The sequence below is a fragment of the Peromyscus maniculatus genome, chromosome 5 (assembly GCF_049852395.1).
Source record: "Peromyscus maniculatus bairdii isolate BWxNUB_F1_BW_parent chromosome 5, HU_Pman_BW_mat_3.1, whole genome shotgun sequence".
Classification (NCBI taxonomy): Eukaryota; Metazoa; Chordata; class Mammalia; order Rodentia; family Cricetidae; genus Peromyscus; species Peromyscus maniculatus.
The window spans coordinates 137,715,102-137,738,428 of record NC_134856.1 but is presented as its reverse complement, the minus strand read 5'-3'; the positions used below and the strand labels follow the sequence as shown (position 1 = coordinate 137,738,428).

Sequence of the window (23,327 nt, the reverse complement as noted above, 5' to 3'; positions counted from 1 at the left end):
ATCTATCAAATATGGCATTTTGTTCCGGCAGCTAGAAACAAACACATACACCTTTCTTCCTTTGCTATCCTAATCCCAAACTGTAATGGAAATAATTTAAGAGGCCTGGGTGTGGCGGGTTAAAAACTGGAAGTGACCCTGTCATGGGTGTTTATGCCCTCCTGCTCAAACAGCCCCTGGAAGCAGAAGCATTAGCAAAAAGACATTCTGACAGGGTGAGGAGGGAGGGAACATGGGGGCTGGAGAGAATGGGAACCAGGGAGAGACAACAATGGGGACCAAGAGCCTGAGTTCTGGAGCTAGATGGCGAGCTGAGTTTGATCACACACTCTATACCCAAATCACATCCGAGAGTCTCTGAAGCCTGTTTCCTCGGCTGTAAAATGCAGAGAGTACCTACCTTGTGGGACTTTCAACAGACATTTCAGGTCAAGTGCTCAGCTTATGTTGGATATGTCGGAAGTGCTTGAATACGAGCTATTGTTGTGGTTAGTAGGGATGCTGGCTCCAGAAGTGCTTGCCGCAGGACAAACAAACTGCTTCCCACAAGAGACTTGCAGTCTTCTCATCCACATAGCACAAGGGAGCTAGAGGTCTGCACTTCCAGCATGTCTGCCTAAGTCAGAGGCAGCTGGACCTCATCTATTCTCATGGTTTCCGGTGCTCCTCAGAGGGCCCTCTCCACCACAGCTGAGCTGCTTTGTGCCCCAGCTGGGCATCTTACAGGAGAATTTGAGTCTAAGACCCATCACCTTTCTATCTCAATTTAAAGGGTCTTCAGTATTCTCAATCTCAATGTTAACTGCATCAGCACATGACTGCCCAAGGTTAATTAAAAAAGAGGATGGTCATTTCGTTTGCTCATATGCTCATGTTACCTGCTCAACGCCCTTCTACCCTACCCCATCAGATCCCTCACCTCCACTACTGCCACTCAACCTAGAGCACGACAACCCCTTTCTTCCGCCTCCAAGCACATGTATCTGATGGCAACATCTGCTTCCAGTCCCGCTCACACTCTAATGGCTTCTCCTTTCTCTCTGGATTAAAAACAACTTGGCCCACAAGGCCTAAAACCTTCTGGCCCACAACCAGCCTCCCTCCCTCATATCCTCTTCAACTTGAAACCCTTTAGTCCCTAGGAACCTTCTGCATTATGCTGCCTCCTCGTCCCTCTGGCTAATGTCTTCTAATCCTTCTGATTTTCAATCTTTGTCAAAAAGGACATGCCTGAGCTGCCTGGGCTGATCAGTTCTATTCTCGGCTAACCCAGTCATCGGGAAGATGACTTCCAAGGATATTAACTCAGCTGAACAGAACAAACTACATTTATGAGAGCACAGCACTGCCCATTCCCCACTGTCTCCCTTTGGGCTCATTACCTCATTCTACACTCTGGAAGTGGTCATTTCCAACTCGGTGTATTCTGACCTCAATTCCAGACTCAAGTGTTTTCTCCTCTCTTATGTCCCTAATGAGAGTTATGACATGACTATAATTAGCCTGTTTCTTCCCCACAATTGCATGCAGTCATCTGCGATCAAGACATCTGTCTTGCTCACCATTTTTTCCAGATGCCTAGCATTTTTAAAGATACAAAACAGGCACTCAGTAGGCATTTAATTACATTGGAGAAATAGCTGAGTTTTACTTACGCATTTATCTTTGATTTTTCACCTGAAACTAAACCTGTAACTGACAAAATAGAGTTGAACTCTCCCCTACCAACTGATCTTTCAAGCAGCCTGTTTCCCAAGGTGGTAATCTAGTGTTAGCAACTAGCATTTCCTGTCTCCTTGTATGTAACACCTGAGTTATTATTATTATCTCCTGTGTATGTAACACTTGAGTTGTTATTATTATCTCCTGTGGAGACTGAGCACGGCATTTATGTTAGTACATGTCGTCCTATTTTTGCTCCCAACACTCCACTTCCTGCAGGAAAGAACAGATCTTAGCAATGTTGCTCCCATGCCTTCTCAACTGCCTGGAACAAAAATGTTCAATCTATGTCACATACCGACTTCCTCACTTTTTCCTGAATTTTAACCCAAAATTAGCTTTTCATGGAAGCTCTTTCCTGGCTACTACAGCCACAGTTGTAACTCCTTCCTGCTCATCCTCCTTCCCCAGCATTGTCTCCTTAGAACTTACCAGTAAACATACATTTTGTTTATCTTGTCTGGTGTCTCCATCGAGAATGAGGATGTACAAGGAAAAATTATCTGCATATTTATCTGTATATCCACATGACACATAACAGTACTCAAATATTAGGTGCATTATATTGCTCAAGGTCAGAAATACACAGGCTGGGCAAAGGGAACATAGGTGTATAAAGGGAGGGAGGTGAAAGCCTGCAGGGTGTTAAGCAGACCACGCAGGACCGTTTCTCTGCAGCACCCTGCAGCTGAGCTCACGGCATCCATGTTTGCATCTCTCCATATTTGCTGGCATCGCTCAGCTGGCCTAACCCATTCTAAGTTAATGAAAATCCACATTTCGCAGAAGTGTGAGATTAATTGTGCAATGTTTGCTGTTAATTACTCTTCGGAATTAATGTTGACACAATTGTAAGTTACACAAAGCTGTCCAAGTCCTCTGGGCCTTTATCACCCACATAACACCCACCAAAACTACTCTAGCTCTGAGCATTCTCTGCAGTGCCCACCTGGATGTAATGAAAGGCCTTTCCTACATGAAACCTTGGGAAAAGCCTGCCTGGCCTAAGGCAGAGCACAAAGATCAGAGCACATTCACCTCTCAGCTCTAAAATAAGAGTTCACATCTCTTCTGGTCTCCTCTTGGCCTTTTGACTTTCTCTGAGAGAACACAAATGCCAAGAGGTGAAAGCAAGTTACAGCACCTGATTACTCAGGGCAAAGGCCCAAGAGTTAAGAGAGAAAGAATAGTTAAGATTTCTTACCTGAATTTCCAATTGAGATATGGTGATGAGCTCTAACGATGCTGAGCTAGAATCAACTAAACATGATCTTATTACGTTACTTAAAAGGTGAACTCTGGTATTAAAATCACACCTGGCTTCAGTTCTGTCAACATGTCATACAGCAGACTTCAACACTTGGGAAGTGCTCCAGCAGGTGATGCAGGTCTGTCTTCACAAGTGATGACACAGCAAAGTGGGTACTAGCACCAGCCTGTAGTGTCTGGAGTCTCTTGGATAACCCTGCCATCAACTCTAAAAAGGCCTTCCTATGCCTGGTGTTGGGGGTTGTCAGCTGATGGTCTTTGGCTCCTGTCGGGAACACTGTCAGACCAGATGAGAAATTTTCATTGAAATTCTATATTTATACCTAGACTTACATGTATTATAGGTTTTCTAAGGTAGTTAACAGTACGATTCCTTATAATTTTTTCAGACATCTTTACTGTTATTTTACCTCTTTCCCTCTACATTCATCTCCCCCTTCGCAACCAGATCACTTATTGCTCCCTCAACTCTGGCAATGGTCCCCTTTTACTTCCTGGTTTCTGCAGTTACTCCAGGATATATCCCACCTGAAGATTTGCCCCTAGGAGCCTCCAAGAAGAAAGAAATTGAAAGGTTCTTTTTCTGGGTCCTGGTTTACCTCACCCAATATGATCTTTTCTACTTCTATCTACCTGGAAAGCTCGTGATTCCCTTTTCTTCACAGCGGAACAGGACTCCATAGTGTCTGTATCACATTTTCATTATCCAGTCTCACCTGAGGGTCATCTAGGTTATTTCCATTTCCTAGCTCTCACAAAGAGTAGCAATGAACATGGCTGAGCAAGTATCTGTTGAGTCTTTGGGGCACATGCCAAGGAGTAGTAAACAGCTGGGTCATATGGCAGATTTCCCTTTCACTTGAAAATTCTCCATGCTGACTGTCAGTTGCTGCACCAATTGCTATACTAAAAAGTCTCCCCCAAATGACAGCCTAAACATGTGCTGAACGAGAATAACAGACATGCCAAAGTGGGTGGATCAAAGACCACGATGCCTCAGCCCTACACTAGGCAGCTGGGCAATCCTGAGAGTGGGAGAGGGGTCTTACTGGGGAGAAGCACACCAGTTAGTTGTCCAGTGCCAAGTGGCCAGCCCTGAAGGCAGGCATGCAGGCGGCATTGTACAGGCTGAGCAGGTTGTGTTTGGGAGTACATATGTATGTGCATGTGCATATAAGCATGTAGTAACAATTAATGAGGGAAGAGGCCACTGTTTGAAGGAAAGCAGAGGAGAGGTTGTAGGACAACTTGGAGGGAGAAGACGGGGTAAATGATAAAATTATATTGTAATTTCAAAAATAAATTAATTAAAAATAAATTAATTAAAAATTGGCATCACACCAGTTTCTCCGAGAACCCACTTGAGAAGGAAGGCAGAGGGCACCACTCATAACCTGGGGCCGGGAAGGCGGAACAGTGAGTCAAGTGCTGTGAAGTGAGAGGGACTAAGTTCAGATCCCAAGCACCCACAGAGAGCCAGCATGTGTGGGGACCCAGCACTGACGGGCAGACTGATGGATCCCAGAGCTTGCCGCCCAGCCAGTCTAGTCAAGTGGTGAGGTCCAGATTTAGTAAGAGATCCTGTCTCCAACAATAAGACAGTAACAAAGGAAAAGAGCCAAGAGCAACCTGAAGCTCGCACAGGAGAGTGGTCACCCGCATACCCGTGGACCTCCCCCCCCCCACCCCCAGAGTGTCACCAGCGATTAGCTATAAATTTGTTAAAGGAAGCAGAGGACCAATATTGAGTGACTACCTGAACAGATAAGAAGGGTGCATGCCTAAATGTCTAGTGGTTTGCTACTAGTTTGGGAGTTTTTGTGTGTGCTCTTCTTTGCTGTCAAAATTCTCTGAATTTACCTTGGGTTAAAAAAAAACAAAAAACAAAAACATAAAATAAGATGAGTAAAGTTTACTGAATAAAGAAGAGTTGAGAGATTAAGACAAAGTAAAAGGAACTTTTCAAAATCAATCTGCGGGAGGTATAGTTCAGCTGAGGCAGCGTCTGCCTAACATGCACAAGGTCCTGAGTTGGATGGACACTGCCTGGTGGGCCATGTCTATAGTCCCAGTACTCAGAAACCAGAGGCAAGAGGTGTGGAACTCAGGGTCACCCTTGGTGACTCTGGCTCAAACAAAAAATAAACAGACAAAATCCATCTCCAAACATGAATAAACTGCTTCAAGACATTACTCTACCAGGAGACACACATACTTCCCTCTCAATACAACATGGAGACTAAGAGTCCTAAACATTGGCCCAAATCCTCCCATCTTCTCCCATCTAAATACCTTTAAGTCTGGGGGAGATCAAGATGCCTACAGCTTGTCTTCAAGATTTCCTACTGCCCCACTCCTTTAATCTTTTAGCCAGCAAAACAGAAAAGACTAGGCTGAAAGAAAATGAAAAAAAAAATCACAATCACAGATTCTACAAAAACTAGAGGACACTTTGAAAAATCATCTTTCCAGCATATATTCATACACAGTTTTAAAGAACTGCCAGCATGTCAATGACATCACGGACACCACCGTCTCCTGGACTGGTGGTTCCTGTCACTGTATCATCTCCACTGTTTGGGTCCTAGCAACCTGAAAGCTAGCCATGTTAGGCTTAAAGAAACCAGTGTCACAGTGCACTGTGCTTCCAAAACAGCCAGAGGCTGCCACAAACCCCTCACTAAACAAAATAAATAAAATAAAGCACTAAGGACTGGTTTATAGAAACTCCTTTATGAAAGTATTTTCTCTAAAGAAAAGAATGCTGCATTCTTTAAATGTATTCTCTTGGGGTGAAGAATTTCACCCCAAGTCTGGAGTTTTCTCCTTCTGGCCATGGTGCCTGGCAGGACAGGTGCACACCAGAGGGAGCTCACAGAAGCTAGTCTGCCTCCAGTTACCAGAAAGAAAAGGAGAAAAATTAAAGACAAGGAAGCTCGAGCTGGGCCAGAGGGTAGAGCATGTGTGCCAAGCCTGAGGACTTGAATTTGATCCCTGGGATCCATGTGATAGAAGAGAATCCCTAGTTGTTCTCTGACCTCGACTAGCACACCATGACATGACAGCTCATAAACACATATACACACAATAACTTTTAAAAGATTTTTTTTTTAAGCTTAGCTAGTTCACTAAGTAGATCATTGACCAGCAGTTTATCAACCAAGGTGAAGGTCAAACAGTATTAGAAATATTTGCTTTATATCAAAGTAACAAAACTTAAAAGATAATTTTAATGATTTTATCCCAAGCAGTAGTCTAAATGCTTTTTTATTTGTATTGCTTCATTTAGTTTTTCTATGACACAGACCTTTATTTTATAGAATCAGAATCTGAGGCACAAAGTGGTTAAGCATCCTGCTGAAGAGCAGAGCCATAAGGCCCAGGACTCAAGTACAGCCAGGTACACTCTATAGCCAGCTTTGCTAAGCAAGCCCCCTCATCTAGAAGAAAGATCTAGAAAAACAGTGATTAAAACACTTCAGAATAGGCCTCAATCTTTCTTCAAAATAAAACACAAAAAAGAAAGACAGCAACTCCCACACAAACGGAGTGGACAAAACTACCTTTCTGAGCACGGCTCAATGGTGGGAGGGAATGCACACATGTGACCTGTGCAGGTCCTGTCAACAGCACTGAGGACTCTGCATCAATGAAAATCCCACCCTCCTACATCACCACTGTATGAATCATGAATCAGGGCAAAGTACCAGAAAATAAACAAAAGCAGACACCACACACAAATTTTAAGGTTTATTAAAATAAAGTATTAGCAAACAATATGCAAAAACAAATTTCTTAAGAGTTATGGCTTTGAGAAGCACAATATAGTAAAACCTAATACCTTTTTGTAAGTATCAAAAAGTAGCAGTTGAAGCACGCTGCTAGTTTCCTTTTCTACACCATGAATAGAAGCAGGACCAATACACATAAGCAGACCACAGTACAGCCATCAGCTTGCTCTTCACCATCCACGTGAGATCTCTTCCTTGCAGAAGGCAGACAGGCGCATACAAGCTATTCATTCTCCATGATTATATTCTTACCCACATTTAAATAAGTAAACTTACAATTGCAACTTGACACGTTAAAGAGTGCCACTGCCCAACAGTCATGCTTGAGATTCCCTATACCACAGCTGCTTTACGAGAATGCCAAAGCAGTGGCACTGCCAATGGTATCAGAAGAGCACAGCGGACTCTTCCGAGAACCTGGGACTGACTCTTTGGCCTACCTGGAGTGTTGGTAAGGCTAACACGAGCTCACAGTAACAAAGGCATGACAGCGGGGCAGGGAGCAGGCAGCTGTCCTGTCTGTACACAGAATTCAGAGCTTTTTAAAAAGAGCAACTTCACACAAACATTAAATGATAACTGTTATCTGGACAAGGTCTTCCTCTCTCTTCGAGGACAAAGTCTGCTCTAACTGGATCTTTGCAAGGTAAGAGGTGATCACTGAACAGCAACTGTCACCAGCTAAATGTTGTAACATGTATTCTCACTTGTTCAAGTGATCACTATGAACTTCCTTTCCTCGGTTCTGGCATACCATCCAGTTGTCGTGGTCACTTCACTGACAGTACAGATGAATTCTGAGAGCTGTTTGGTTTGGTTTTGTGCAGTGCTGGGGACTGAATACGGGGTTTTCTGCCTGCTAGGAAAGTGCTCTGCCACTGAGGCCAGCCCTAACCAGGAAGTGAGCTAGCTTCTCTCCTGGGTGACCCAGTAACTCCGGCCTAATGACGGGTACTGTCAAATACTGCTACCCTTTCAGACAACAGTCCCCAGAACTGTCCAAGTGTCTGTCCAGCAGACAGAAAACTGTTAGTGTAGAACAGATGCCTTCAATGTTCCCTTCCTATACATGCATGTTATTAAACAAGAAACCCTCCTAAGAACTGGCACCCTCCAAAGGTGAAAACCCTACTGCCGTGAGGGAAACAGCTCCTTAAGTGAATTACCTTCAAAAGGTCACCCTTGTTACCATCACCTATAAAGCACCGCTTAGGAAAACTCCCTCCCCTAAAATCATGAAATGCATCTAAAACCACAGGTTGTCTACATGAAAAGCTGCCTGCTTATTTAGCTGTGTGTATACTGGGAACACACACTTTTACTGAGACCCAAGAAAGCAGAGGATTTACTTGGTAAGACAAAGAAGGGGGTTTGGAGCATTTCAAAGATAATAGGTCTAAATGCGCACCATCACCAGGGGCTGAACTTTAAAAACTATCAGAGGTCACTGTACCCAGGGCACATGCCTGTAATCCCAGAACTTCAGGGGCAGAAGCAGGAGAATTACTTCAAGTTTGAGGCTAGCCTACACAGTAATTTCCAGGTTAGCCAGGGCTATACAGAGAGACTGTGTCTCAAACAACAAAAACCCAAAGAAATAAAAGAGTCTTTCGTCTTCAGGAAGCAAACAGAGACAGGACTTAAGTGAGAATGGAAAGCGCTCCAAGAACTCCCAGGGAAATGACTGGGAACGGTGTGAAGACAGGGACCCGAGCCACCTCCATGCTCTGCAGCCCAAGCACAAACCACACCCTGACTGGGGTTCCCTGCATCAGTAAGTTTCACTGTTTTGTAACTCTCTTCTCCCAAGGGCACTACTGGCAAGGGAAGGAAATGTTTCCACAGGTCCTCAGGCAGCAGGGAGGCTGAGCAAGGTAAACTGCAGTCTTTACTCTGACAGTACACTTTGTATTGTAATGTCACTGTCATTTTCACCCCCCAAGGGTGTCTAACTTTCAAACCCTATAAACAATAGCACATTTCCTATCTGCATTATTAGTGTAGCTAGTTGAAATGTTTTATCTGGCAATCTTAATACTGATCTTACCTTAGCAACCCAGCTCCTTCTACGACCACTTTTCATATACCAGCAACCATGAAACATTCAAGAAAAAAAAGATTCATATTCTGTCCTATTTGTTTGCTGTTTTAAAACTGTTTTCTTGTTACAATTTTTTCTGAAGCAAAGTAGTGATTCTGGAAGGCCAATTGCACCCCTACTAGTTTACAGGTCATAAATTTAGTTTATTAACAACACCCAGGCCACCATGATATCCTGCAGATAACTAGTCACATAGACCTCTCAGGTCCTGCTTTTTTTCTAGTCGGCATCTTGCTGCTAAATCCATGACTGAGATCTTGATTCTGCCATTTGCAGAATTCGACAAACTGATGGCAATTTTCAATGTTTGCAAATCTATCTTTTTATCTGGCATACGTTAATGTATTTTGCATGCTAAAAATGTGATCCCTGAACTAGGGTTGTCACTCAGTTGGTACAGCACTCACCTAGCAGCATGAAGTCCTGAGTCTGATCCTCAACACCACAGAAACTGGGTATGATGGTGGATGCCTGTCATCCTAGCACTTGGGAGGTAGAGACAGAAGGATCAGGAGCTCAAGGCCACCCTCAGCAACTTAGCATGTTCAATGCCAGCCTGGACTACATGCTACTCATCACAGTCATCAAGTCTGTACCAGCGCTGCTGTTTTGGGTCTGGTGGCAACCATTCTTTACACAATACAACAAAGTCAGAACCACCCTTTTCTGAAATGGCCTCTTTAGAAGTACTGCTTTCTGCAGGCCAGAGTCCTGCATTGGTTTGCTTTCACCTTACAAGCACTTTTTCCTCCCCATAGACACAGTATATCCTCAGACATTACAGGAGCAGCTAGACTGCACTGTTCATTTACAGACCACAGATGGGATATTGACAACTTTGAAGAAACAGGCTGGACTTCTCCATGAAACTCTAAGCAGATAGGAGCTTCAGTCCTGCCATCCACAGAAGGTCAGTCACACAGAACCCTGTACCCCGGAGAGAGGGCTGGGACATGATGACTGTGGAAAAACACATCTAACCCACTGTTGAAAAAGGAGCAAGCATGGCACTTGTTTCTGAAACTTCAACAGAGCTCACTGGTGTGTACTGATCATGCAACTCCAGACGCTTTCCTACAAATTTGCTCTTCAAGACTGTGTCCTGAGCCTGCTAAATAAAAGAACAATTAATTACGAAGTACAGAACAGTCTCTTTCATGTGGCTGGTACACTCTGCAAGTCTAAAAATTATGCTATGGAATACTTATGGTGAAGGCTCAAGCTCCTGAAGGCCCAGCAAAGCAGTTCCTCTGAAGGAGTAAAGCCACCCAAATGGCTATCTAAAAGGCAATAAATAATGACACAGAAAACAAAAAGAATCATACCCCCTCCCCCCAAAAAGCTCTGTTTTCCTCATAAAGGCAGGAAGGGCACTGTAAAACGTCAAACCAAAATAACATTTTCAGCAGCAGAATAAAGTGGCACCAGAAAAATCAAGCTTCTCGTATTGACAGGAAAGTTAGGTCATTTTTTTCTTTATCAAAGTAGTGTCTTCATTCTCAGGCCGTAACTGTCCATGACTGCTCCCTAGAAAGTGGTTACAAGTCCAAAGGCACAGTGAACTAAATGGGTGTCTTAGAGCATTCACATCCTTTGCCTTAGAAAAGGGTGTTCTGGAGACTAGCATCAATGTAGGTCTAAAAGGATAAAAGGAAAAAGCAGAGCACTGACACGGAGAGACCAGTCTATGTTCTCTGTTACATGACGTTGAAATGAGCTATCCCAAGCCCACTGATGGTTCATTTACCAGCACACCAGCAGCCTCATCCTCGGAGCCCAACCACAGAGCCTCTGACGGTAACATTGCATAGGTCCTTGTATGAGAAGTCAGGTACAGGAGCAATGGTATTAAGTACATGAGCTTTCAACATTAAAAACACCCATAAAGTTGTAGGGAATTAACAGGCTTAGTTAGAGCTATAGAATAACAACTCTATAGATTGAAAATAAAAAGCTAGAAAAATGCATCATGTCCTACAACTGTAATCTCTAAATGGCAGTGTTGATACAAAGGCGTGCCAAGGAAGTAAAGAGAAGATCTAAGACCAGGTCACCTGACTGTGTTTTACCAGAGATTACACTAAAAACTGTCACCCATAAAAGTGCAAAATGAAAAGATTAATGCACATTAGAATTAGAGTTCTTGAAGCATTGGCCCAAAGCAGCAAACACAGCTGAATAAGGCCGTGCACACACTGTAACTGTTAAGTAAAACTTATGACAAATTGAGTATATGACATCTAATAGAGATTTTTAAAAAGGAAATGTTTTACAAATGATATATAGCACAAAGTCACATTACACTGACGAACACTTGTTCCACTAAATGTCAATGTATGACACCTAGAAATCCACCACCTTGCTCTCACTGAACACCACATCAGGGGTGCACAGTGTCCTTCAAATACGAGATTCAATGGTTTCCTTTACGCCCCTACCCCATATGTCTTTGCAAAACAATGTACTATGCTTTTCAAGGTGGTAGGACAAAGAAATTACTAAACGTATCGTCTAGCACTTTTCACGTTATATGCCCTCTTACAGGATAAATCTTCATTATGTGAGGCACTACTCTGTAAAAAATTAACAAATTAAAAAACTGTTGGGACAATAAACAAAAGCCTGTTCCAGTTTCAGATCAATGCCAAACTTCTCAATGGGGGCAAAATACTCTACACATTGTTTACAATACTTTTGAAAGTTAATCACAATGAACATGAATACAAACAAATGTAAATTCATCACAAGATACAAATGTGTTGGTCACAATTATGTAGAAAAAATAAGCCATAATATCTGTTTTTCCATGTCAGCTCACAGTATCTGTACTGGAAATTCCTCTAAAATTAAAACAAGTCCACTAAAAATATGGTTGAAAAGAATACTTCTGCACTATGAAACAGAAGAAATGGGGTTCAGAGGAGAGCCCATCTGAGTAAGGACTTTATCCAGCCACTGAAGAGGCCCATGGAGGTGAATCTCAATCCAGCATGGAGTACTAGTAACATCCTGACGATGGTACTCTGCTCCCCAGCCCTGAAAAGGAACAGACAACAAAGGAAATCCCTCTTGTTGAACAGTCAACAGTCTACACCAACTCTAACAATAAAAAGCTTAACTGTAAAAACACAAAAAGCACACTGAACTGAACAACTACAGAAAACCAATCAGCATTTACCACAATATTAAAAGAAAATAGTTGCATTACTCAAAGCTATAAACTTTTAATAAATAACAGAATTTGTGATACAGACCCATGGTGCCAAATATATATTTCACAATGTTTTGAAATTTTCAAAGGCCACAGACTATGATCGCTTACAAAGAAAGTTTTAAGGGCTTTGGGGACTTTTGTTGTTGTTTGTTTTTTATTTACTGTAGTAATCACATTAAGCCATTATCCTTAAAGGTAAGAAATTAGTAAGATAAGTTCCAGATAAAAACTGAAATACATATTTACTTTTCTTTTCCTGACTTATCAAGTTCTGTCTTTCTGATTATAGTCGTCCTTACTCCAGGGAAACTAGGGGGAGAAGAGAAACGGGGCAGACAAAGGAACTGGAGAATAAAACAGACAAAAGTCACGTTTCAAGTGGAAAGAGAAAGTCAATTCAGATGACTGATGAGCAGCAAGGAAACAGTGGGCTAAGATTAAATGCCAAAAAATAAATCACAAAAATAAATAAGCGAGCAAACAGAATCGCACACAGCATGTGCTGCTGCTCTTCTTGAACTAAACCTACAGGACCAGGAGGGCGCAGTGCTGACTCCTGAAATCTACCACTATGTGTTCTCAACATTCTGTTAATGAGACACAATCTTTGGAATGTTCAATAATAGCAGGCCGAAAAAGTAATGATAGTGTCATTCTTGCCGGGTGGTGGAGGCGCATACCTTTAATTACAGCACTCAGGAGGCAGAGGCAGGCAGATCTCTGAGTTTGAGGCCAGAGTGAGTTCCATGACAGCTAGGGCTATACAGAGAAACCTTGTCTGGAAAAAAAACAAAAACAAAACAAACTAACAAAAAATAAATGACAGGCTTTATAAATCCTTTGCAGCAGAGCTGAAACATAGTAATTTAATACTATTAATCTCCTGAGTAATGGAATGGAATCTGAGGCACTCAAAATGCAATTTTAGTATTACATGCTTTCCAATAATTTAGTCTCCTAACTGAAATATTTTATAAACCCAATCCTCACCTAGTATCAAAATTGTCAAGGATTTTATGTGTAGACTATAAAATTAAATAACCTGTCATATGGTTAAAATGTTAAATTTAAGATTTCACTTAAAATGTATCAAACTGGGTCCAAAGTGCAATGATTATCTTCATCTAATAATTTTTTTAGATGCATACATATTTATAATGACGAGAGTCATGTTAGAGATCAAACCACTCACCTTGACAAAACTCATTCGAATGGTGCACATCTTGGTGAGCTCATACACGGCCTCAAACCCATGGTTGACAGACTGAGCCAAAAGTTGAGCAAACTCCTGATTGTTAAAAATCTTGAGGCTGCAGCTGCTGGGAATCTTACAGACAGTGGTGGGGTGGAAGCCATGGTGAAAGTTGCAGTTCCTGCTCTGAACGAAGATGCTGCTGTCACTAAGGCACTCGGCGTACACCTCCCCACCAACATAGTACAAATGGACACCTAAAGAGAGGCAATGGGAGAAAGAAAGGCTTAACAAGCACTGTGAAGAGCCACAGATGTGTGTGGCACAGCCACAGCACCCAGAAACACAGCAAACGCCAACAACCACCACTAGATGGCCTTCAGTGGCCAAAAATAATCAGCCTAACTCTAAGGATCCTCGGGGCTGCAAATGGCAGGGTGATTAAAATGTCTGCTCCCAAGCTTCGTGTTTGCCCTCCAACCATCATTTGTTTCTCTACCAAAGAAAGGATGCTCTTTAAAGATTCACTGTATGAGTACTTTCAAAGAAATGCCTGGTGCTATCCATCAGCATTAAAGTTAGTTAGTGAAGTTTCCCACTGTTGGCTAACAAAGAGGACCTCAGCATTTCAACCATCACTCAGAAATCCAAATGTACACATGTGACTTCAAATTACAGAAAGAACTCAAAACGGCAGACTCATTTTACTTTCCTTTAAAAAGCCATTTCTTTCTTCTTCTCTCTCTCCCCGCCCCTCCCCCCCCCCACTTCCCTCCATGGAACTGGAGCAATGGCTCAGCAGTTAAGAGCACTGGCTGCTCTTGCAGAGGACCCACGTTGGATTTCCAGCACCCACAGAGGCTCACAACCATCTAACTCCAGTCCCAAGAGGTCCCCTTCTGGCCTCTGAAGGCACTGTATGAGTGTCATGCATAGATAGGTAAAATACGCACAAAATAATAAAATACAACTTGTTTTGTTTTTTGGGTTTTTTGTTTTTTTTTTTTCCCAAGACAGGGTTTCTCTGTGTAGTCTTGGTGACTGTCCTGGATCTCGCTCTGTAGACCAGGCTGGCCTCGAACTCACAGAGCTCTGCCTGCCTCTGCCTCCTGGGTGCTGAGATGAAAGGTGCATGCCACCACCACCCAGCACAACTTTTTAAAGTTTTCTACAAATATCCTGTGAGAAAGCAGTTCTAATAGTAAAACTGAAGCTATATTGCTAAAAAGCCATCTCACCAAATACTTCTCCAATACATCTAAGAATTACCTCAAATTTTTCTTCCCCATAAGTCGACACTACTCTGAATTTGGTGTATATCCTTTTAAACTTGTCACATGCAGCACAGATTAAGTTACAAGTATGTTCCTATACAGTATGTTTGTGTGCTTCTGTGGAGGCTTTGCTTTATTTTTAAATGAAATTAGTGTCACAGTCTGTTGTTCAGAAGCACACACTCTTGCCTCACTCATAAGATAGCGTGCTGCCAACTGCCATATTTTAGATGACAAGAGAGAATGCTGACTGCCCTCAATGGACCAGTTTCCTTTACTGTCCATGACCATACATGGTGCCTTTTAGCAAGATCTCCATAGATGCAAATCTCTGCCCAAATATAACGACCAGAATTGTGTCAATACATGGTATTGAAAACTCACTGCTTCTGAGTCAACAGAAATGGAGCAGGCTCAAAAGACTCCAGAATGGGAATACTGGCAAGTAAGAGAAAAAAATCGATCCTAGCATTGACCAAAGAGATGCCTCTTAAATTGTCTCCACTGAGTAGGAGAGGACTGAAAGTTCAACATTCAAGAGACACATTTCACAAAAAAGGTCAGGCAGGACAAGTTGACAATGAAACCAATACAAACTGTTCAGTTTTGTTGTTGTTGTTGGTGGTGGTTTGTATGGTTTTTTGTTTTATTTTATTTTGTTTTTAAAGACAGTCTTGCTATGTAGTCCATGATGGCCTTCATCTTGGGACCTACTTGCCTCAGCCTCCCAAGTACTGGGATTACAGGTGTGAGCCATTTCACCTGGCTTCAGCTTATTTTTTTGGATCTTTTCTGTAAGAAAGCCTATCACAATTATCATTATCTGCCACTGTTACCATCTCTAACTAACCCTCAAAGAAGCACAGAGCAGTAGGGCTATAAAAGCAAAACTGCTCCAGAGACACCCAAAGCACTCTACTGAGGCCTCCTGATGTGCAACACTGTACTGGCAACTACACTCCATGGCGGACTGCATGTGAACTCCACTGGGTGAGGTTTCTGGACATCCTCCCTCCATTCCCACCTCACAGCCTACTTCTCCAGCACTGTGCTCATCTTAGAAAAAAAGAGAAAACACTTCAAGTGCAGTCATTTCACATTTCTAATCCTTCACCAACATGCACAGATTCTGCAAAGATTTTTTTAATATGTCATGAGCCAAGCATTGTTCTAGCTACTGAGGACACTGTTGTGAACAAGGTAAGTTCCTATGTCTCTTCTATTCCAGTTAGGCCCTAACTTAATTTACCCTGACTGTTAGGGTAAATACTGCAGAAGCTGACAACAGGACATCAAGACGTTCTTCAGTACTAGAAACAAAAGATAAGCAGGAAGCTGGGCGGTGGTGGCGCACGCCTTTAATCCCAGCACCGGGAGGCAGAGACAGGCGGATCTCTGTGAGTTTGAGGCCAACCTGGTCTACAAAGCGAGTTCCAGGAAAGGCACAAAGCTACACAGAGAAACCCTGTCTCGAAACCCCCCCCCCCCCCAAAAAAAAAAAAAAGATAAGCAGGATAAAGAAGACAGGACTGTCATGTCTTTGATTGCATCTTTAGTATCTGCAACCTGAGGCAAAAGCCATGCCTCAAGATTTTTTGGATGTTTCCAGTACCTTATGCAATGAATTATACCCAGCCAGTACAAAAAAATAAAAAAGACTTAATTCAACCGAATGAAAATAAATGACAAGATTACCTTTTCCAATATGCCGCCTAGTGTTTTCAATAGTTGAATTACGATTAACATTTGACAACAATCCCAAGCAGAATCTACTTTTGTTATTTGAAGGGTCTGTGAATCCATCTACTAACACACTAGTAGAAGATGCATGAAAAGCTTCCCCAACACGGTTGTTCAGTTCATAGTAGACAATTGAACACCAGTGTTTAGGCTCTTCATAGGCAACAGGCTGAACATCTGAAAACAGAAAAGAAGTTTAATAATTGCTATCTGAACCACCAGACCCTTTGAGTATTTATTCTTTAGCCTAAACAAGCATTATGTAACAAAGAAAATAGATACTTCATTTAAATTTCACTGACATTCATGCCTTAGAGTCCAAGGCAACTTATTTTGGCCTGCTCAGACAGCTATAAAATACCACAGACTGAATGGCTTAAATTCAAAACAAAATAACAATAACAAAACCACCATATTATTTCTCACAGTTTGTTCTGGAGGCTCAGATATCAAGGTGTCAGCAGATGTGCTGTCTAGTGGAGACTCACTTCCTGGTATATAAACAGAGCTGCCCTCTTGCTGTGTATTCATAAGGCCTTACCTCAGGGTAGCTACCTAGTGTGGTGGCAGTCCGAGATGGAAATCCAGAGAGAGCAAGAGAGATCAAGAGATCAAGAGAGAGAGAGAGAGACAGCGTGTGAGACAGACAGACAGACAGAGGGGAGCCCACCACTCACCAGGAAAGAGAACGCCAAAGAGATTCCTGCCACATGTTCTGGCCTGAGTCATGCAACTGGGCCAGGGGCTCTGTAAGCACACATGCAGTCTGGCCGCGTGTAGCTCCGGCAGTGTGTAACTCCAGCCACTTGCAGCTGCAGCAAAGCTGGGGCCCACAAGTGGCTTTTTTATGAATTCCTGCCCCATGTTGGGCGCCAAATGTAGACGAATTTCTAAATGGTCTTATTAAATAAAAACACGGAGCCAAATATAGGGGTGAAAGCCTTAGGGAGAGCCACCAGCCAACCTTTCCTCACCAGCTCTGCAACTTCCAAATGTTAGCCACTTCCTGTCTACCCATGCCTTTATTACCTTACTATTCTGCCCTCTCACTGGCTATCTTAGGCCACTACCTCACTTCCTTGTCACTGTCTGTCTATACAGACCTCCAGGTCTCTATGGTTAGTACTGGGATTAAAAGCATGTATCACTACACTTGGCTCTGTTCCCTAGTGTGGCCTTGAACACACAGAGACCCTGCCTGGTAAGTGATTGGATTAAGGGCATGTGCTGCCGAACTTCTTGTTTACTTAAAATGGCTGGCCTTTTCCAATATCACCACAGCTTAGAGTATGTGGCAAAGAAGAAACAAGAGAGACTCTGTCTCAAAACAAAGTGGAAGGCAAGTTTTGTGTGCACGTGTATGCACGCACACGCACACACACACACACACACACACACACACACACACACACACACACAGTATTGTGGTGATATTTTATTTGTGCTGAAATGTGGTGATATTTTATTTGTGCTTTGATAAAGCTTGCCTGGAGATCAGGGGGAAAAGGCCAGATATTTACCAACCACAGAGACCTGGAGGTCTGTACAGATAGACAGACAGTGACAGAGCTGTGTAGGAAGAAGAAATGAGGTAGATGAGCTAAGAGCCAATGAGAGGCCAGAAAAGCAAGGCATATAATCCTGGGTAGACAGGAAGTCGCTCTCCTTGAAAACTGTGGAATTGGTGAGGTGAAGTTAGCTGGTGGCTTTCCATATTTCCCTGATCTCTCCAAGGCTTTAACCTAAATTTCTGGCTCCGTGCTTTTTATTTAATAAGACCATTTAGAAATTCATCAACGATAAGATCACCCACTTCCTCTCTCACTGGAGAAGTGCCAAGATCACAGAGACATGCTCTAACTCTTTGTTCGGTGTTCCAGGGATCTGAAATCAAGTCACCAGGCTTGCCCAAGCAAATGCATTTACTCATGGAGCTATCTCCCTGGGCTCTGTGTCAAATTGTGTAATGATAAGTTAACTATCTCGAAGACCCTAATCTTTGGAATTTATTTAAATCTAACTGTCTCTATCTCTAAACAGCATTATACTGAGAGTTAGGGTTTCATTGTAAATTGGAGGGACTAACAATTAAGTCCATTACTATTTCACACCTGTCTCACATGCAAGAAATACATAAATCCTATCTCCCAAGTACCCAGAGACTTAATTCACGTCAGCAAAAACTGAAGGTCCATAGCTAAGCTAGAGAAAATTCCTCAAGGGAAAGTCCCTCTTCAGCCACAGCATAGGTGAACTGTGCATTACGTTATGCATCGTGGAGAGGTGTACTCCCAACCACCCTCACCATCCTCACCCACTGGTTCATCCACTGTGGAGGCCTGCTCCCATCTTCTACATTGTTTCTATGAGGAGGAGAGAGGCCTAAGGAATTTGTAGATAAAAAGATAGTAGGATGGGAGAGACAGAAACACAGGATCGCTTTGAGAGGGCCCTGGGTCTGTACCCAGCCACCTAGGTTTATTCAAAGGGGCTTTTTAAACAATGCCAAGGGGAGAGGTAAAAGACCTCCCCCCTTGCAGTTCAAAGCACACCATACTGCCAAATGCAGACCTTTCCAAACACCTGGTAACCACACATATGCCACCCTCTTAAGCAGCCCTGCTGGGTAAAGCTAACTCAGATCTCACTAGGAAACCTCTGTGGGCCCCCACAATCCACCCTGATGAAACAATCACCCTCAGGGCCAGCTCTTTTGCCTTACAACCAACTAGCTTTAATGTCCTGACTTGTAAAAGCCTAAAGGTCTTCCTTACCCCTGATCCATCTCTGTCCTCTCAAGTCAAATTACCTCTGTCCCTGATGGAGAGGATTAATCAGGTCCATACTTCATACCCATAGTAATACCATTATCAAATGTAAACAAAATCCTTAGTTTCTCTCCAAACACACATTCTTATTTACAATGTGTACAAGATTTAAAAAAAAAAAACAACTCTTAAATCTTAAATTATTTTTTAAGTAACAGTTCCTTTTTCATATTTTATTATTAGCAATCAGGAGAAACCAGTCATATTTTGCGTAAGAATCTCTTCAGCCAACTGATTTTGCATCTCTAAAGTTCTACCCTCTACAAGACACTAGAACATCAACACAATCCAACCAAGTTTGCACTTTGTTACATGACAGGCCTTTTCTCCATCTCCCAGTGTTCCTCACTTAGGTCTGAGAGTGCAGAAGCATCAACCTCAGCACTATATTCCCACCAACATTCTAAACACAAAATTAGTATTCCTTAAGGAGATACAAGGATTCTTTCCACCTTTTTATCAGTCACTTCACTAGCCCTTTCTCCAGCCTCTATAGGTTCCCAAACCACACCCATATTTTTAGACATCTGTATAACAGCACCCCATTTTAAGTACCAACTTCTAAGAAACACCACTGATGGAGTGATGGAAGCAACAGAATCCTATTTCTTACAGTCCTGGTAGCAAGGAGTCCAGGATCAAGGTGGCAGTAGCTTCAATGTTTAATGAGGGGCCACTTCCTGGTTTGTAGACAGCTATCTTCCTGCTTTTTGCTACCAAAGCCTTTCCTTGGTTTGTGTTCAAGGACAGAGAGAGAACAAGGAAAAGCCTCTCCCTAGAAGGGTACTCACCTCACCAGGAGGACCCCCCATTCTAATGACCTCATTTAGACTCATTTACCTCCCCAAAAGCCCAGATTTCCAAATACGAACATACTGGGGCTTAGGGGTTCCATACATAATTTTGGGAAGTTACAATGCCAAATGTAGCAACAGCACCTCTGAAACAAGTCTACAATAAACTAATACAGACTTAAATTAGTCAAGTGAAATTCTTTTCCAGCAATTAAAAATACGTAACTACCTAAGTATCTGTAACATTATTCTAACAAAAAGATGAACTAAAGAACTAAGTGAAGGTCTAAGCAAACAAGGACTACCTGCAGAGGTGTCAGCCTTGCCCTGTTACTGATTTTAGCAGAAAATCTAGTTTTCATCATTAGGTATGGAGTTAGCTGTGGGTTATTATCACAAACATAAAACACACACACTGATTTTTAAAAAGGTGTAAATGACAGTATCTTTTTACTTTATGTTGTGGCATGCTGTAGTGCATGTGTGAATGCCAGGGACAATCTCAAGCACTGATCCATGCCTTCCACCTTTTGGGACAGGGGCTCTTTACTGTTTGCTACTTGATTTGGAAGACTAGCTGGCTCTCAAACTTCCTGGGATTCTTCTGTCTCCGCTTCCTTTCCCCTGTAGGAGCACTGGGATTAAAGGTGTTATGAGCCTGGCTTTTATGTGAATGCTTGGGATCTGAATTCAGATTCTTATACTTGCACAGCAAGACTTTACTCAGTGGCTCTCCCTAGCACCTAAAATGGCAGTATATGATCTGTAAAACACTTGTAACAATGTAAGGCATTACCACAATGGTAACATCATGGGAAAAACAAACAAACAAAAGCCAACCACCCCATTCTTTCTTATTTGTCAATTAAAGCATGCTATGTAATACACACTGCCATTAGGACAGCCATTATGAGGGTGAGGAGAGCAAGGACAGTGACACAAACAACAGGAAGCATGCTGGCGAGGACGTGGAGAACTCCACTGGGAACACAGTGATGCAGCTGCTGTGCAGAGTTGGGGAGTCTCAAAAGTTAAACAGGATTAGCACATAACACAGCAATTCTACTCCCAAATCTATACAGCACTCAGACAGATGGACTGTACAGAGACCCAAGTAATAGTCTGCTGTGCAGCAGCCAAAAAAGAAAAAAACCAAGTATTTATAAATAGATCAATGAGTGAACAAATATATAGATGTCATCCAGCCCTACTAAGAAATGAGATTTGAAGTCCGCCTAGACTTGACACCCAGAACAGGAAAATTCAGACAGGAAGTAGACTGTTATTGATCAGGGACCAGAGAAAGGAAAATGGAGAGATTTCTAATGAGCACAGAGTTTGTTTGTTTAGGAGGATGACAAGCTCTGGAAACAAACATTGACAATGGCTGCACAATGCTGACTGTATTTAGTATTACTGAATTGTACATTGTGATAAGAATCCCCAAATACATGAAGCAACCCTCAAAGGAACTGAAAGTAGAAACAGGTAGGTCTGGAGACTTCACTCTTTCACTCTCAATTTTAGAAAGAAAATAGGCAAGGATACAGAAAATTTGAGTACTGTAACCAACCAGCCTAACGTAACAAGAGCCAGCATCTACACCACACCTACTGCAGCAGCCTTGAATGGTGCTGGCTGCAGCTTACAGCAGAGCAAAAGGGGAACAGCACAGACACTCCCTGTGGAGAGCAGGCAAACAATGGTGGTGCGCACAAGGGAGTAAGCACTGTTCACCTAAGGAATGAAATTCTGACAAACACAGCATACACAGGCCTCCAGGGTATCATGCTAAGTGAAATAAGCTAGTCATAATAAGCAAGTATCATACGGCTCTATTTATATGAGGTACTTAAGGGTAATCAAAATTATAAAGAAGGACAAGAGAATGGTGGTTACCAAGGGCGAGGGGTTAAGTGAGTATAAGGATTTATTTAATGGGTACAGAATTTCAGTTTCACAAGGTAAAATAGTGCTAGATGATGTCAAAGGAACAATAATGAGAATGTGACTAATGTCACTGAACTGTAGACATAAGAACAGTAAGATGGTAAAGTTTATGCTATAAGCATTTTGCCATGATTAAGAAAAAAAATTGGATGGAAAAGCTCTATTACAAAATTTAGTAATCAATACTACCAAGTACAGTTATGAAGACTAATTGACAAAATTAAGATCTCTAAACAAAAGCTCAAATTCACAATAAAATTATTTTTAATAAAATGCCAATTAAATAGAGAAAAATTGATCTAGAACAAGATTTCCTCATGCAAACAATCAATCTACAGTCACTCACTGTGACTTGGGTTAAATCACTCCACCACAAAAAAGGGTAGAGGTGGTTCACTTCCAGGACATACAAAGAACTCTATACCCCAGTAAAGACATACCAAAGCCAGTGGGCAAAATATTTAAAATAAATAATACTAAAGAAAAAATTCTTCAGTGTTTAACATCATTACTCAATAGGGTGTAAAAAATAAATACAATGAGTGATTCATACCCACGACGTGTAATATCTTTAAAGGCTAGACAGTAACAGTACTAGGAAGCATGGAGAAGCTGGACCCTCACACAGTGCCAACAGATATTGGCACAGCCACTTTGAAGAAAAGTCTGGCAATTTTTCTCAAACCATTAAGCTTACCATATACAAAGACCTGTACACAATGCTCCTAAGAGTGCACCTACTCAGAACACTAATCAAAACCGCAAATAATTCAAATGTCTGCTGGTTACCACTACACCACAGGTGACCTTGACAACACCATGTCCAGTGAATAAAATACAATGTAAAAGATCAACACCCACACAGTAGCTCACAACTGTAACTCCAGTTCCAGGGCAGCTGATGCCCTCTTCTGGCCTCCGCAGGCACCAGGTGTGCATGTGGTACACATACATGCAGGCAAAGCATATACATAAAACAAAAATCTTTTAAAAATATTATATATTTATCTGGGAGGGGTTTCTCTTCTACCATGTGGCTCCTAGTAAACAAACTCAGGTCACCAGCCTTGATCATTGGGCTTAGCAGCAAGTGCTCTTACCACTAACCCATCTTATTGTTCCCGTGACTATTTTTATGAAATATTCAGAAAATATCTGTACAGAGAACAGAAGTATGTTGAGCCCAGGATGGGGTAGAATCTCTTGGGAAAGGTTATGGCAGTGTTTTTAAACTACATTTTGAACCAAAACTTCATATATTTGCCAAAAAACACTAAATTGCATACTCCGTTGATTTTACAGCATTTTACTCCATTCAAGGTGTTTGCGCAAGTGATCAAGACTGGGATATTAATTCAGTGGGAGATGATTTACCTAGAGTAGAAAGCCCTGGACTGGATTCCTAGCACTGCAAAAAGTAAAGATAAGTGGCCAAGAAATTAAAAGAAATAA

General features: G+C 42.1%; 1 protein-coding gene across 4 annotated transcripts in view; it reads right to left on the bottom strand.

The window, feature by feature from the left end:
* Nucleotides 1-6,728: 6,728 nt before the first annotated feature.
* Smad5 (SMAD family member 5) overlaps nucleotides 6,729-23,327 on the bottom strand; it is a 41,578-nt gene continuing 24,979 nt past the window's right edge. For all 4 annotated transcript variants that reach the window (XM_076573435.1, XM_076573436.1, XM_076573438.1 and 1 more), the window contains 3 exons: nucleotides 16,259-16,480; nucleotides 13,290-13,546; nucleotides 6,729-11,919 (listed from right to left, as the gene is read on the bottom strand). In XM_076573435.1, coding sequence (XP_076429550.1) covers nucleotides 11,776-11,919; nucleotides 13,290-13,546; nucleotides 16,259-16,480 — 623 coding nt within the window. In that variant the 3' untranslated portion in view covers nucleotides 6,729-11,775. The remainder of the gene's footprint in view (nucleotides 11,920-13,289; nucleotides 13,547-16,258; nucleotides 16,481-23,327) is intronic.